The sequence below is a fragment of the Cyprinus carpio genome, unplaced genomic scaffold (assembly GCF_018340385.1).
Source record: "Cyprinus carpio isolate SPL01 unplaced genomic scaffold, ASM1834038v1 S000006746, whole genome shotgun sequence".
Classification (NCBI taxonomy): domain Eukaryota; kingdom Metazoa; phylum Chordata; class Actinopteri; order Cypriniformes; family Cyprinidae; genus Cyprinus; species Cyprinus carpio.
The window spans coordinates 3,117,914-3,134,083 of record NW_024879345.1 but is presented as its reverse complement, the minus strand read 5'-3'; the positions used below and the strand labels follow the sequence as shown (position 1 = coordinate 3,134,083).

General features: G+C 36.0%; 1 protein-coding gene across 1 annotated transcript in view; it reads right to left on the bottom strand.

The window, feature by feature from the left end:
• LOC109087871 (U4/U6 small nuclear ribonucleoprotein Prp3-like) overlaps positions 1 to 3,564 on the bottom strand; it is a 44,615-nt gene extending 41,051 nt beyond the window's left edge. Inside the window, exons 1-2 of the mRNA XM_042755767.1 lie at positions 3,311 to 3,564; positions 3,038 to 3,195 (exon numbers count right to left, since the gene is read on the bottom strand). Of these exons, the coding sequence (XP_042611701.1) occupies positions 3,038 to 3,182 (145 nt within the window). The 5' untranslated portion in view covers positions 3,183 to 3,195; positions 3,311 to 3,564. The remainder of the gene's footprint in view (positions 1 to 3,037; positions 3,196 to 3,310) is intronic.
• Positions 3,565 to 16,170: the final 12,606 nt, after the last annotated feature.

The following is a 16,170-nucleotide window of genomic DNA, read 5'->3' as shown; positions in this document are numbered from 1 at the left end:
AACGAGCACCACAAAACCATTTAAAGAGCCGCGTTCAGCGGTCTCCGTGCGGAAAGTCAACAAAGTAAAATGACCTCAAACGTATAGCGCGCTCTCTTCATTTTAAGAAATGATCATAATCACATCTATTAATTTTAGAATCCTGCTACTAGCATTTTATTCAGACTAAAACCCATTTAATTCAAGTGAGAAAGTGTTTTGTGTGTGTGTGTGTGTGTGGCTTTTGCACATCCTGTCATGCCGGTGACTGCGTGCCTGCAATAAAGCATTTTGCAGCATTATGGTTAACGATTAATCGATTAATTGATCGTTAATTTAAACGACGATCGATCATGGAAATAATCGAAATTTGACATCCCTATTATCCACCAATCAGACTTCCAAGACTGACCAATGAAAATCCTACGTGAAATCTAATTGGCTGAGAGGGAACAGCACCTGGAATACTTTTGACAAATTAAAGATGGATCTGCAATTTCTTTACAATTTAATAATATTTAGTCATATTAATGTACATTAGAAATGGCTAGGAATGGTGTGGTTGGATGATTTGTACAAATAAATAACATACAAATAAATTATCTAAACAAACAAAAAATATATATGATTCAGTTCAAGTGGTCATACATGTCTTGTGTACTTGGGTTAAAATATTTATACAACATTTTCTGATTTAAGACAGAACTATTTAGATCATTTAGATATTTAGATCATAGAAATTCGTTAAGGTGGTATATATTCCACAATTGAATTATTCAGGGAATAATGCATCCGACCCTTAATCAAAATAGTTGTCTTAAATCAGAAGATGTTGTATATATATTTCAACCCAAGTACACAAGACATGTATGACCACTTGAACTGAATCATATACTTTTTTTTTGTTTGTTTGTTTAGATAAATCGCTCAGATTGGTTTGACCAACCAGTTAGACAGACTAGGTTATTTATTTGTACAAATCATCCAAGCACCCTATTCCTAGCCATTTCTAATAAACATTAATATGACTAAATATTATTACATTGTAAAGAAATTGCAGATCCATCTTTGATTTTAAAAGGAATTCAAGGTGCAGTTCTCAATTAGATTTAACGTAGCATTTTCATCGGTCAGTCGTGGAAGTCCGATTGGTTGATAACTTTTAACAAGGTTTAGTACAGGTGCGAAAATAATTTATTTCCACCACACAGGACACAGTTTGAGGGCGCACACTTTGAGTGAGAGGAGAGATTCGCGATTGCAACAGACACGTTTTAAGTGCGTGCGCACTCTCTGGGCGAAAGCAGCGTATATGTTGCATTCACACCATTAGAGCATCAGTCCGGTTTTGTGCGAGAACAATGGAAATCCTTGTGCGAGTGGAGAGATTTATGCGTTATATTAATGCTCAATATTTACCAACCATTTTCATTCCCAGGCCTAATATCATTCTCAAATCTGTATAAACCCAAAAGCAAAGTAACGATAATTTAAAATCTCAAATTAAGGACCTCTTTATTAGTCAGTGCGTACATCTAAGGAAAGCAAGTCACTTTCTCCCCATTGGAAATAAATGGGTAGCATCTTACATATTAACAGGTAACATTGTGAGAATATAGTTTACCTTGTGTAATTCCATAATTTTCACATGTATTATTGATCCTTCCCCATAATGTTGAAAGATGATTTCATTTCATGATACTTGTATAATTTTTATTTATTAATCCTTTAAGGTAATCGTTTAAATGTTTATTACACCACAATTTTTCAAACACTTCTATAAGAATCACTACTGTTTTTAAAGGGTTACTCTGAAAATTTTGTCATTAAATCACTTACCCCCATATCATTTCAAACCCGTAAAAGCTTTGTTCGTCTTAGGAATGCAATTTAAGATATTTTGGATGAAAACAGGCAGGCTTGAGACTGTCCCACATAGACTACCAAATAAATAACAGTGTCAAGGTCCAGGAAAGTATGAAAAGCATCGTCAGAATAGTCCATCTGCCATCAGTGATTCAACCGTAATGTTATAAAGCGACGAGAATACTTTTTGTACACGAAGAAAACATAAATAACAACTTTATTCAACAATTCCTCTCCTCTGTGTCTCTCCAAATCAGCGTAGCGCCATTTTGGCAATTCTGAGCAGTACGCAGATGGTGTGTACAAAAAGTATTCTCGCCACTTCATAATGTTACAGTAGAATCACTGATGGCAGATGGACTATTCTGATGATGCTTTTCATACTTTCCTGGACCTTGACATTGTTTTTTATTTGGCAGTCTATGGGACAGTCTCAAGCCTCCCTTTTCATCCAAAATATCTTAAATTGTATTCTGAAGACGAACAAAGCTTTTACGGGTTTAGAACGACATGGGGGTAAGTATATAACGACAAAATTTTCATTTTGGGATGGAGTATCCCTTTAACAACCCATTAGAACAAATACATCAGATATAATATCATCTGCAAGGGTTGCTAAGTTCTTTAGGGTGATATTACACTTCAACAGCAAAACAGCACCGTGTGTGTAGAGCACTGGCTGCTGTCAGACTCCTTGTGCAGATAAAAATCTCACTGGACTGGACAGTTAGTACAATTAATGGCAAAAGAAATGCTTGGAAATGTAAACCGATATTGACACACTACAGCACAATATAGAAATAACTTAAAGGGGTCAAATGATGTTGCTAAAGGGAACATTATTTTGTGTATTTGGTGTAATGAAATGTGTTTATTTGGTTTAAGGTGTAAAAAAAAAAAAAAAAACATTATGTGTTTGTAAATGTATATAAAACTGTAAATATTAACAAACAAAGTGGAATTGTCATTAAATTTCTGTCATGCTTATTCATGTGACAACATCATCAGTCATCATGAATATATAAACTAACTTTTTGGATTGCAAGTAACGTTAGACAATTTATGATATTTTCTTTCCAGCCTGTTTTGTGTGTAATATGCTGTTGTAATAATTCCATCTATCCAAGTATTCACCCATGAAGTAGAACAATCACTATATCTGTACTGGACAACTACAAAGTAAGCCTCTTACCTGTGGTTTTTCTTTTGTCCAGGCCTTTTCCTACGCAGTGTAATGCTGCCGTGACCACAGTGGGTTCAGAAAAACCAAGGACCTTCTTTACTGTGCGTTCCACCCATGGCCTCAGCTCATCAACCTCGCGCTTGGGCAGAGACATTTTGGGGGGAAATCTAACAAACAACAAAATTTAAACAACAAAATGCAATAGGCTACTAATGTCACAAACTAGCTTTAGTTTAAGATTTCTGTCATGTTTCACAACATAAACATAAACACTTAACTTACCTCTCACTGTATTCAGCTGTTTTACAGCGGCCCAAAGCGTTTCTTCGTTATTACTTAATTTTCGTTTTTTCGTCCGCTACACCTAACGATGTTGATAAAAAAATAAACCGCTGATTATTTAAGGGGACAAAATATTCTAAAAGGTTTCTAGTCTTCTCTGCTCCCACAGTGTCCGCTAGCTGAACGTTTTCTAACGGCGAAACGGAAACGGAAGTTTCTGGTGAAAGTTTCCGCCGGATAGCCACGCATTGACGCCGGTGTCATGAGAAATCGAGTCCCCCGTCATATTTTATCAAAAAGTGTATTTATATCAAGAGAATCACTAGTAAAGGACTATTTCCGGTACAGATTGGGTAGTGTCAACAACACATGAAAACATTACATTATTATTATTATTATTATAACAAGAGTATTATTATAACCATAGACATATAAATACCTAGACGCCTCATTGGCCGCTTTGAGCCGTTGCTGCGATACGTCAACGCGTCCGCCATGTTTGTGAGGGCAAGACTGCCTTAAAAATAAAAATAAATGGAAGTAAACGGGGGAGCTGCGTTTTTTTTCTGCATAAAACCACGATAACGTTTACATTTATCAATCGATTTCAGAGGTTTGTGATCTACATGCAGTTAAAAATAACTTCGCCTCCAGTTATTTAGTTAGGTTTGGAAAATTATTAATTTTCGTAAGAAATTGTGAAAGCTCACACTTGTCTCACTTGTTGATTTCGTTGATTTTTTCGGTTTACAATTCTAATGTTAATGTAATATAACTGTGACATATACATGTAATGTAGTTTGAATGTACATTAAATTAAATTAGTTGGTTTATTGCTTTCTCTGTGTTCAACCCCAACATTTTAACTTTTCTTGTGCTTCAGGTCAGAACACAGCTCATTCCCTTTGAAATACTGGGAAAAAAAATCGAAATAATACATCTTTAAACCCTAATAATTTACCATCATTGAGAAAATTGAATACAACCAGCGAATACAAATCAAAAAGTGACACACTGGTAGTTTGCCTTTATTTTGATAGCACTCTATACAGATAAACTCCACAACAAACAATAACAAATGCAACTGATAAGCCTTTATGGATCCAGTAAAACTTAGTTACAGTGGTAAAATATTATGCACTGATACAGCGCACAGAAAAAATATAGTAAAAGTGATAAGTAATATTAAAAAATATATGTTGTACAACTCGTAGTAAAGTGAATAATATAAAAAGCGAGTACAAAAGTACAAGAAGAATATGTAATATCAAGGTTGGAATAATACAGAATAGACAAAAATGAAGAATAAATTAATAGTAAATTATAAAGTAAATAAATAATTGTGTGATAGATGTACAACTAAGGCTCTTGAAATTATAACATAGGCTAGAATAAAGCCGCATTGGAGCGGAGGACAAGGACACAGTCCTAGACAAGGAAACCGATGACACGGGCAAGTTTAGTTTCATAAAAGACTTTAATGTTGTGGAGGTTTTGTTCACATTAGGTTGGCTGAGATGAACGGTTTTTCTTACTTTGGCTAATTGTTTGTTACCCTCTGTATGTTTGAAGGCGAAAGATGTGTGTTAATCACAGAAGGGACTACTGCTTTGAAAGGCCTGCCTTTGTTTCTCGAGAGGACCCAAACAAGCTGTTTTTTCATGGAAACATGCAAAGTAAGTAGTAAACTTGCAAAAGGCTTACAGTTTTTAGATTTATTATTTTAGTTTCATTAGGTTTGTTTGTAAAAAAGGGAATATTGACTTGTTCTAGTCTTATGTTTGGCAGTCTGCAAGTGTTGACTGTGTTAATGGACTATTGAATTTTACAGTCTATATGGATAGAATGCAACTACAAAATATCTGTTCTAGTAGGATTATTGTTTGTGTAACAGGACACCGAAGATGGGGCAAAACGGAGTTGTCTATTGCCATTCTTTCTGTGTGTTTTGAAGATGAAACCCAGGCCGACAATCACCCGAGGTTGTGAACATTGCTGTTGTCTTGGAGCAGGTCGCGTTTTGAAAGATCTCCCAGAAGATTTTCTACTGCTCTGTGCATACCTTTTTGGCCTTCGTATGCATCTAAACATGTCCTATCTCAATGCTCTTAAGTACACTTTTGACACCATTCAAAGGTGTTTTCATGGAGCTGGGATCTGGATGCACCAAACGTGTACTTTCTCTGAAGAACACAAAGGGGTTGTAAAGAAATATAGAACAGGTGGTTTTGGGATCCTTTTTGGCGTTCATTTGTTACAAGACCTAAGTGCGCTTGGATACAGGTCTGGGATTCTTTTAGTTGGCCATCTCTGTTTTTGTTACAGATGTCAAACTGTTCCAAATGCAAACCAAACGTGTGCTTTCTCTCTGAAGAACAAACTGTTGTAAAGAAAATCAGAACAGGTTGTTTTGGGATCATTTTTGGCGTCATTTTGTTACAAGACCTAAAGTGCAGCTTGGATACAAGGTGATTATTTTAGGGTTGGCATCTCTTTTTCCTTGTGCATCAGATGTCAGACTGTTTCTTAAAGTGTACAGTACAGCATACCATACCAGGTTAGTGGTTGCAGTAAGCCATGTCTGTTTCTTATAAATGGTTGTTTAAAATTGAGGGATAGTTCATCCAAAAATTAAAAATTGTCACATTTTGTCACTCTTATTTTGTTACAAACCTGTAAATGTCTTCGTTCTGAGGAACATGAAGAAAGAGTGCTTTGAGAGGGAATGTTTGAACCAAAACCGTTCATGAGCCCCATTCACTTTTATAGTAGGAAAAAAGAATACTATAGAATCGAATGGGGCTCGTGATCTGTTTGGTTACACACCATTCCTCAAAATATCTTATGTTCATCAGAACAAATACATTTTACTTACAGGTTTGTGAACAACATGGGAGTAAGAAACCTGACACTATTTTCATTTTTGGTTCAGTGAACTATCCTTTTAAACAAAACTGTAAAAATGTGTTTTAAATGTGGTTTTAAATGTGTACATTTGAAAAGGTTAAGATTACGGAACATGTCAAGACATTAAAAACATTTTATTGTTGGATACAAAGAAAAATCCTAAATTGACACCCAACCTCAGTTTTATGCTGTTTTTGTGTACATTTAAGTGATTTAATGAGAAATTGTATTGCACTGATTTTTGTTGGTGTTAAAAATTGTCTGTATGCTTAGTGTATGCAAAATTTAAGTTCCTACTGAAGATGGAATCTGGACTTTTTCTTTAAAGTGCAGCTGTGGTGTCACAACTTTAAAAAAAGTTAAAGCTATTGTGAACGAGTTTGTGCTAGTGTAGCATCTTATTTCTTATTTGAAATAAATGATAAAGTAAATGTTTTATGATCTGTCTTTATTTTGCCAATTGAACATTTCTCATCCACAAAACATAAAAAAAGCTAATTAACTGAACAACAGCAATTGCAGTGACATAAATACAATTATTAGGAAAATTAAAAAAATCAGGATTGCGTAAACAAGCAAGTGTTAGTTGGCTAACATTGCATAATAATTTTGCCAATTGAAAAATTCTTCATCCACAGAACATAAAAAAAGCAAATTAAACCTGAAACAACAGTAGTTGGTGTAAAACAAAAATCTTAATTGGGAAAATATGAAAATCAGAATTGCAATAAACAAGCAAGTGTTAGTTGGCTGAACATTGTATCATTACTATGTGTAATTATTTAAAATACATTGAGACAACGCAAAAGTCTTAATGCATCAGGTTGACTCACTTTTTTGCGTTTTCGCAGCAATTTTTTTTTTACAGTGCACAGATGCCATTTTTCTCTAAGAAGGAATATAATTGTGAGGATACTACCTTTTCTAGTATCTTGGAAAGAAAAGGGAGATTCGAGATCGGTCTATAATTAACTATTTCTTTGGGGTCAAGTTGTGGTTTTTTGATGAGAGGCTTAATAACAGCCAGTTTGAAGGTTTTGGGGACATACCCTAATAACAATGAGGAATTAATAATAGTCAGAAGAGGATCTATGACTTCTGGAAGCACTTCTTTTAGGAGCTTAGATGGAATAGGGTCTAACATGTTGTTGGTTTAGATGATTTAACAAGTTTATACAATTCTTCCTCTCTTATAGTAGATTGATACAGAGGATTTTGTATTATATATTTGTATATATATGCGTGTGTGTGTGTGTGTGTGTGTACACACACACACACACACGCATATATATACAAATATTTAATACAAAATCCTCTGAATCAATCTCAGCTTAAGATACACATTTTATTTCAGTTTTCAGTTCTAGCTTTCCCTGGGAATAGATTGGTTTAGTTGTGATGACAAAACCTGACTAATAAAGACTAATTCTACACCACTTCCCTCAAGATTTTTCTATATTTTATTCAATTAATGAGTAAAATAATGTAAACAACTTGACGATGCTTAACATTTTGTTCTACAATGCAAATTACACAGACCCATGCAGAAAACACAAATTTTGAAACTGTTGTTTATTTTTCCATATATGTTAATACATATAGGAATGTTTGGGGTGTGAGTGTGTGCAGTTTACGTTGTACAACAAAATGTCAAAGTATAGTTATGTTTATCCAGAATATGAGATCCTCCCCCTCAAAAAAAACTTTCTATTAATCAAAATTAATAATCATTATTACAACATCAAGGGCAATAATAAACAATGATTTTTGTCATGATATTGCAGCTTGACTCACTAATGAGTTCCTGTGTTTTTCATTTCATGGCTATTTACATTATGTAGTTTTTGTGTAAATACACATACAGTTCATGATCAGCATTAAACAGCCTGTGTAAATAATTTTAAATGAAGTCTATAATATTGTGATTGACTAAAGAAACTAGTTATATTTAAATAATAATAATAATGAATAATTCCTTACATTTATATAGCTCTTTTCTGGGCACTCAAACCACTTTACATAGAAGGGGGAATCTCGTCATCCTCCACCAGTGTGCAACATCCACCTCTAAATATTTGACAAAAACGACAGAAACATTTAATAAGGTAATTATATTATTATTATTATATTAAATTATATTGTTATAAAATTACCCTTACAAAGGTAAAAAAAAAAAATGCTCCTGGAAGTCTATTCCGGGGAGAGGGAGAAGAGAGAGAGAGGGAGAGGGAGAGAGAGAGAGAGAGAGAGAGAGAGAGGTTTAAATATATCTTTAATCAGTTAAGTTGCACATTCTACACCATAATACAAAAGTTACTCACAAATATTTACCAATTACATATCAAAGAATCATCATCACCAACCACAAACAAACCACTATTTGCACACCATTTAAATGTAAATTCAACCATATTGTCTGCAGTTTTGAAAAATATATATTCTACCCTTATTCGTGATTCAACCAACGCTTTGAACATTTTCAAAACATTAACTATTCGTCCTTCAATAGCAAGCCTACTAGTTTTCCAAATAGCCAATTTTGCTTGACCAATTATGAAATTGGCAAAAGTACAACGCTCTTTGTTTGCTTTAGAATACTTGTATCCGTAAATAAAAATCATTTTGTTAAAAACAAAATCCAACCCTATCAAGATCCCTTCCAACAATGCAAAGAGTGGCTCTAACCATGGACATTCATTAAAAACATGAAACACAGTATCGTGCCCATTACAAAAATGACAAAAAAGCAATACATTTGAGTTGAATTTTGAAACAAAAACATTAGTGGCTAACACACAATGTAGTATTCTCCACTGTAAATCATCTGAACGTTTTGGAAGGGGACTTTTATAAAAAAAGCCTCCAGGAGGGAAAAATATTATCAACAACTGACAGTTTTTCTCTCCATTTAGTATCCTGTCTGTCATGCAAATCATTAAAGTATGCTGTTTTCACACAGACTTGGTAAATGCTTTTTTTGCCTACTGTTTGAAAAGGTAAACATTTTAGTCCTCAAAATTCAACAACTTTCCCTCCTGAATCGCTTCAGGACAAACTTCAGGTGACACAGTTAACTCAGGAAAGGCTACCTGTACAGGCTCACTCTCCAAAGAATAATTGACAAACTGAATGAGAGGAGGAGGAAGAGCAGCTTTTAGACCAGAAATCAACTGCTCCATTACCCTCACAGACCTCAGTTCAACTTGACTAGCAATTTCTTCTACTGATCTCCCTTCATTTGTGGCTGGGTTAATCAAATGCCCCACTTTAGTGAGTCCTTTTCCCATGCACATCTTTACTATATAATTAGACATGCAAATATTTCCTAAAAAAGGATTAAAAAATAAGGGTTCGTCTAGGCCATAATGATCATTTTCAGACCTAGACAACTTAAACACATTCCAGGCATTTAAAACAGAGGCATAAAAATTAACACCAGATGTAACTTTTTTGTTAAAGGATGACATCAAAAACAACTGTTTATCAAGCTCAACCCCAGACAGAGATCTTAACAATGCTAGCCCGAAAGACACCCACGGAGTAAATTCCATAGAATAAAGCAGTCTCTGCACAGATTTTAGTCTCATGGCTCTCACTTTGGCTGACAGTTCGATCAGTCCTTGCCCTCCTTCATTTACAGGCAAGTATACAATTCCAGAAGGCAACCAAAAGAAACCACAAAAAAAAAAAACAAAAAAAATCCTTATTCATTCCAAAAAAAACATCCTTTGATTAATAAAAAACAGACAGACCCATTTCAGCATAGATGCTGCAAGATTATTTACAACAAGGACCCTCCCTCTATAAGACAATTGAGGGAGAGTCCATCTCCATCTCTCCAAACGACCAGCCACCTTTTCATATAAGCCTTCCCAGTTTTTCTCCATATAATGTTCTGTTCCAAGAAAAAACCCCAGCACTTTAAACCCCTCTGAACTCCAAGGGCAGTGCTGAGGGAGCTTTGGAAAGCCTTCAACCTCCTATTGGCCTAATAAGAAGGAAGTACTTTTGGCCCAGTTGATCCGGGCTGAGGAAGCTTCTTGATAGATCTTAAGAGCTGCTTCTAAGTTGTGAACATCATCATCTGATCTAATAATTACAGTGACATCATCTGCGTAAGCACTGAGTTTAGTGGTAACAATCTCCGAAGAGGAAAGCTCCACTATAGAAATCCCACGAAGTTGTTGTCTCAGTACCACTAGCAAAGGTTCAATAACAATAGCATATAAAATGCCTGATATGCTACATCCTTGCCGTATGCCTCTGCATACCGCGAAAGGTCTTGTGAGCGAACTATTAATTTTTAAAACACTATATATATCGGTATACAACAATTTAACATAGGAAACAAATGAGGATCCAAATCCAAAGGCTTCGAAACATTGGAAAAGAAACCCATGATCCACTCAATCAAAGGCTTTTTCCTGGTCCAAAGATAAAAATCCTACATTCAACTTATTCTGTTTTGCAAATGAAACCAAGTCACGAATTAAAAACAGATTATCAAATATAGTTAGTTTCGGAATGCAATATGACTGATCTGGATGAATAATCGTTGATATGTAGAGCTTCAATCTATTGGTTAGTGCTTTGGACAGTATCTTGTAGTCCACGCCGAGCAGAGAAATGGGGCGCCAATTTTTTATGTCTGCAAGATCACCCTTCTTGGGTAGCAATGTAATCACTGCTCTCCGCAAACTCACAGGAGTACCTCTCTCAAGGCACTCTAAAAAAACTGAGAACAGGTCATCGCCAATAACTGACCAAAACTTCCTATAAAATTCAGTAGTTAAGCCATCCAGGCCAGGGGCCTTGCCTGAAGACAAATCTTTAATAGCCATAGTCAATTCATCCATTCGCAATGGTTTATCAAGCGAACGCTTATCATTTCTTGTCAACTGAGGTAAATCCTGAAGCAGTTTTTTCTGATATTTCTTCATCACAGGGTTCTGCTGTATAAAGATGTTCATAAAAAATAGCGCATGAGTAGCTATTTCATGTTCATCGATGGTTTCACCCCCTTCTGGAAGTTTCAGGTGACTTTTTCTGTTGACAACTTTCTTCTCTAAATTAAAAAAGAATGATGTTGGAGTGTCCATGCAGTTGAAACGTGTAAACCTTGCGCAAATTAGTGTCTTTTTAGCTCTCTCTTCTTGTAAGTTCTGAAGAAATGTTTTCCTTATTTCTAAATCACCAGCAATACTCCCATCAGGCTCTTCGATTTTCAACTGCAAAATTTCTTTTTCAAGTTGTCTCATTTTGTTTTCGAGAACAGACTTGTTATGTGCAGAATACTTCAAGCAAAAAAGTTTCACTTGTATTTACTTGTATTTACCCACCACTGACTGTGAGACTTATACTGGGATTTTCTCTCTCTCAACATCTCCCAGAACAGTGTAAAAGAGTGCACAAAGTTGTGATCTTGCAACAGCCTATTAGAAAAACGCCAATAGGGACATTTAAAAGTCCTCTGTGCTGAAGTGACATTAACAGATATATAGTGATGGTCTGACAAAGGGGTCGGTGTAATACAGCTATTAGAAAACTATTCTCTAACACTTCTTTGTATGTAAATTCTATCAAGCCTTGCTGCAGAGACCAAATTAGAATTTACTTTAATCCATGTATATTGTTTGACATTAGGAAAGGCTTCTCTCCAAACATCCACAAAATCATGATAAATAATCAATTTGTTTAAAACATTTGCTGACGGACTATGGGGTTCCTCATGATTCCTATCTAATGTATGATCAAGCGTGCAATTAAAATCGCCAACCAAAACAATAATCCTGCCCTGTTGGACATTGCTCAAAGCTGTATTAAGTTTATCAAAGAAAAAGATACGCTCTGTCCCAATATTAGGGGCATATACATTAAAAAAAGAGAAATCAAGACCACGCAAAGTGACATCTACTCTTTGCATTCTGCCTGGAATGAGATCAAAAACACTTACATTTTGTTCTTTAAATTCAACTGCAAGAAGGATAGCAACTCCTGCACTATTACTAGAACCGGCATCCATTTATATTTAAAGAGCCAAAACACAACGGTGCCATGGTGCTATAAGTAAAAAAGATCAATACAAAACAAAAATAAATTAATTCTAATGTTACTATAATACTCATTTTTTACCACGTGAATGCAGAGAACTTCTCACATTACACAGAATTTTCTTAAGAATCTCCCTTTTCTTTCCAAGATACTAGAAAAGGTAGTATCCTCACAATTATATTCCTTCTTAGGGAAAAATGGCATCTGTGAGGATTTCCAGTCAGGATTTAGACCGTATCATAGTACTGAGACAACTGTTTTATTATTATATTTTTTTTAATTAAAAAAAACTCTCCTTAGAGTTACAAATGACCTGCTCTTATCATCTGATCGTGGTTGTATCTCTCTATTAGTGCTATTGGATCTTAGTGCTGCGTTCAACACTATTGACCACACTATTCTTTTTGCATAGACTAGAACACTTTGTTGGCATTAATGGAAGTGCATTAGCATGGTTTAGATCTCAATCATATTACCAACATCAATTCGTAGCAGTGAATGAAGAGGTATCATATCAATCACAAGTGCAGTATGGAGTACCGCAAGGCTCAGTACTAGGGCCGTTACTCTTCACGCTTTACATGTTACCCTTGGGAGATATCATCAGGAAACACTGTGTTAGCTTTCACTGTTATGCTGATGATACTCAACTCTATATTTCTTCGCGGCCCGGCGAAACATACCTATTTGAAAAAGTAGCAGAATGCATAGTCGATATAAAAAAAATGGATGACGAGTAATTTCTTACTGCTAAATTCTGAAAAAACAGAGGTGTTAATTATAGGGTCTAAAAGCTCTGCATGTAATGACCTGGAACGTTGTCTAAGCCTTGATGGCTGCTCTGTCAATTCTTCATCATCAGTTAGGAACCTAGGTGTGCTATTTGATAGCAACCTTTCCGTAGAAAGCCACGTTTCTAGCATTTGTAAAACTGCATTTTTCCATCTCAAAAATTATATCTAAATTACGGCCTATGCTCTCAATGTCAAATGCAGAAATGTTAATCCATGCGTTTATGACCTCAAGGTTAGACTATTGTAATGCTCTATTGGGTGGTTGTTCTGCACGCTTAGTAAACAAACTCCAGTTAGTCCAAAATGCAGCAGCTAGAGTTCTTACTGGAACCAGGAAGTATGATCATATCAGCCCTGTCCTGTCAACACTGCACTGGCTCCCTATCAAACATCGTATAGATTTTAAAATCTTGCTTATTACTTATAAAGCCCTGAATGGTTTAGCACCTCAGTATTTGAACGAGCTCTTGTTACATTATAGTCCTCCACGTCCGCTCCGTTCTCAAAACTCTGGCAATTTGATAATACCTAGAATATCAAAGTCAACTGCGGGTGGCAGATCCTTCTCCTATTTAGCGCCCAAACTCTGGAATAACCTACCTAACATTGTTCGGGAGGCAGACACACTCTTGCAGTTTAAATCTAGATTAAAGACCCATCTCTTTAACCTGGCTTACACATAACATACTAATACACTTCTAATATCCAAATCCGTTAAAGGATTTTTAGGCTGCACTAATTAGGTAAACCGGAACCGGGAACACTTCCCATAACACCCGATGTACTTGCTACATCGTTAGAAGAATGGCATCTACGCTCATATTAGTCTGTTTCTCTCTTATTCCGAGGTCACCGTAGCCACCAGATCCAGTCTGTATCCAAGTCATAGGGTCACTGCAGTCACCCGGATCCAGTACGTATCCAGTCCAGATGGTGGATCAGCACCTAGAAAGGACCTCTACAGCCCTGAAAGACAGCGGAGACCAGGACAACTAGAGCCCCAGAGACAGATCCCCTGTAAAGACCTTGTCTCAGACGACCACCGGACAAGACCACAGGAAACAGATGATTCTTCTGCACAATCTGACTTTGCTGCATCCTGGAATTGAACTGCTGGTTTTGTCTGGTCAGAGGAGAACTGGCCCCCCAACCGAGCCTGGTTTCTCCCAAGGTTTTTTTCTCCATTCTGTCACTGATGGAGTTTTGGTTCCTTGCCGCTGTCGCCTCTGGCTTGCTTAGTTGGGGACACTTCATTTACAGCGATATCGTTGACTTGATTGCAAATTATTGCACAGATACTATTTAAACTGAACTGAGCTGTATGATGACATCACTGAATTCAATGATGAACTGCCTTTAACTGTCATTTTGCATTATTGACACTCTTTTCCTAATAATTGTTGTTCAGTTGCTTTGACGCAATCTTTTTTGTTTAAAGCGCTATATAAATAAAGATGACTTGACTTGACTTGACTTGACTAAGACAATATCTTTTTGGTTTATCAAATTCATCAAATGAAGCTTTCCTCATTACTGTTGTGCCAGATGCCAAAAACAAATTAAGATCAGGAAAAAAAGTCTCAATCTTAGGCTTGCGAAGGCCTTTAGTACAATCCAGAAAATCATTAATTTGTTTAAGTGAGTAAAGTTTTAACTTACTCTCACCACCAGTAATCTGCATCTGTACACTAGCACCAGTCTCATTATTCTCATCCACAATACTCTCAGAATCCTCATAATCATTATCAGATTCCTCAATTTGCGGATAAACACTTATATCTTGAGAGCTTTTTTCTTCTATTGGCTCCTCAATATTTTCTGTGATCTTGGGAAGCTGTGTTTGCTTTATCTCACTATGAGAATTGCAATCATTATCTGTCTGTACTCCACTAGGGCCCAGTACTGACTGTGAAACCCTATTTTCAACACTGCTAACAGCAGTCTCCTCAACTGACTCGACAGAATCATGTTTTGAGCCACCTGCCACATCACTGTCTTCACGTGAGGTATTCAATTCAGCGTTTTCAACAACAGACAGCTCTGATGAAACCGAAGCCGTATTTACATCATTACCGCGTATCTGCCCGTTGTTCTCTGCATTAGCAGCGGCGGCAGCTAAGCTATTTACTTCCACTCTGTTTTTATTAGGACAAGTCTGCCGAACATGCCCAAAACCTCCACATGTGAAACATCTCATTGTCTCAGAACTAATAAAAATCGTGTAATCTTTACCGTCAATACTCATCTTGACGGAGAAGTTCAGCGCTTCAGTCTGTGAATTCAAAATCATAATCACCTGTCATCTAAACGACATTACATGTTTAAGTTCAGCATTTTTACAGCCAAGTGGAATCATTTTAATGGGGCTCATTAGCTTACCATGTCTTTTAAGTATTTCCTCAAATTTTTCGCTTCTTACAAACGGCGGCACATTTGAGAGAACAACTTTTTTTGGTTGGACTTGAAAGGGGTAGAACGGGCACAAATGTATCATTTATTGTTAAACCATTCTCAATCAAAGTGTCCACCATTTGAACTTCCTTTAGAAAAAACACAACAGCCTTATTATTCATTCAAGATACCAAACTAATGTTTGCCCCACCGATCACAGCGCTTACAGCTAATAAGCAGTCTTCCACTGTAACAGCGGGGTCAGGTATACATTTGCACCCATGCCTAACAGACACACTTGTAAAGTCTCCCGCGTTTATCTCCATTACTCAGAGAATGCCGACTAAAGTCAGCTAAACGCTTTACAGCACTCACAAACAAAATGCCTTTTATCTGACTTAAAGCATATAAAGATTTAAGAAATAAGAAAATAGAAACTCACTCAAGATCGCTCACACTCACGCCAAACAACTCAGCAATCCCCACGCACGCGCACACACACACACAAGAGAGAGAGAGATTTTTAAAAATACATTTTATTACAAATCAGTTTTAATTCACACAAGAGTACATATACAGCTGAGTTCTTTCTTTAAAAAAAAAAAAAACTCACAATATGTTGTTAAAAATCAAAGTATTATTAAATATATTACAAAGAACACCTTTTATACACCATCTTTGCTCAAACAACATTAGATTTTTTGTTGCACTGTAATA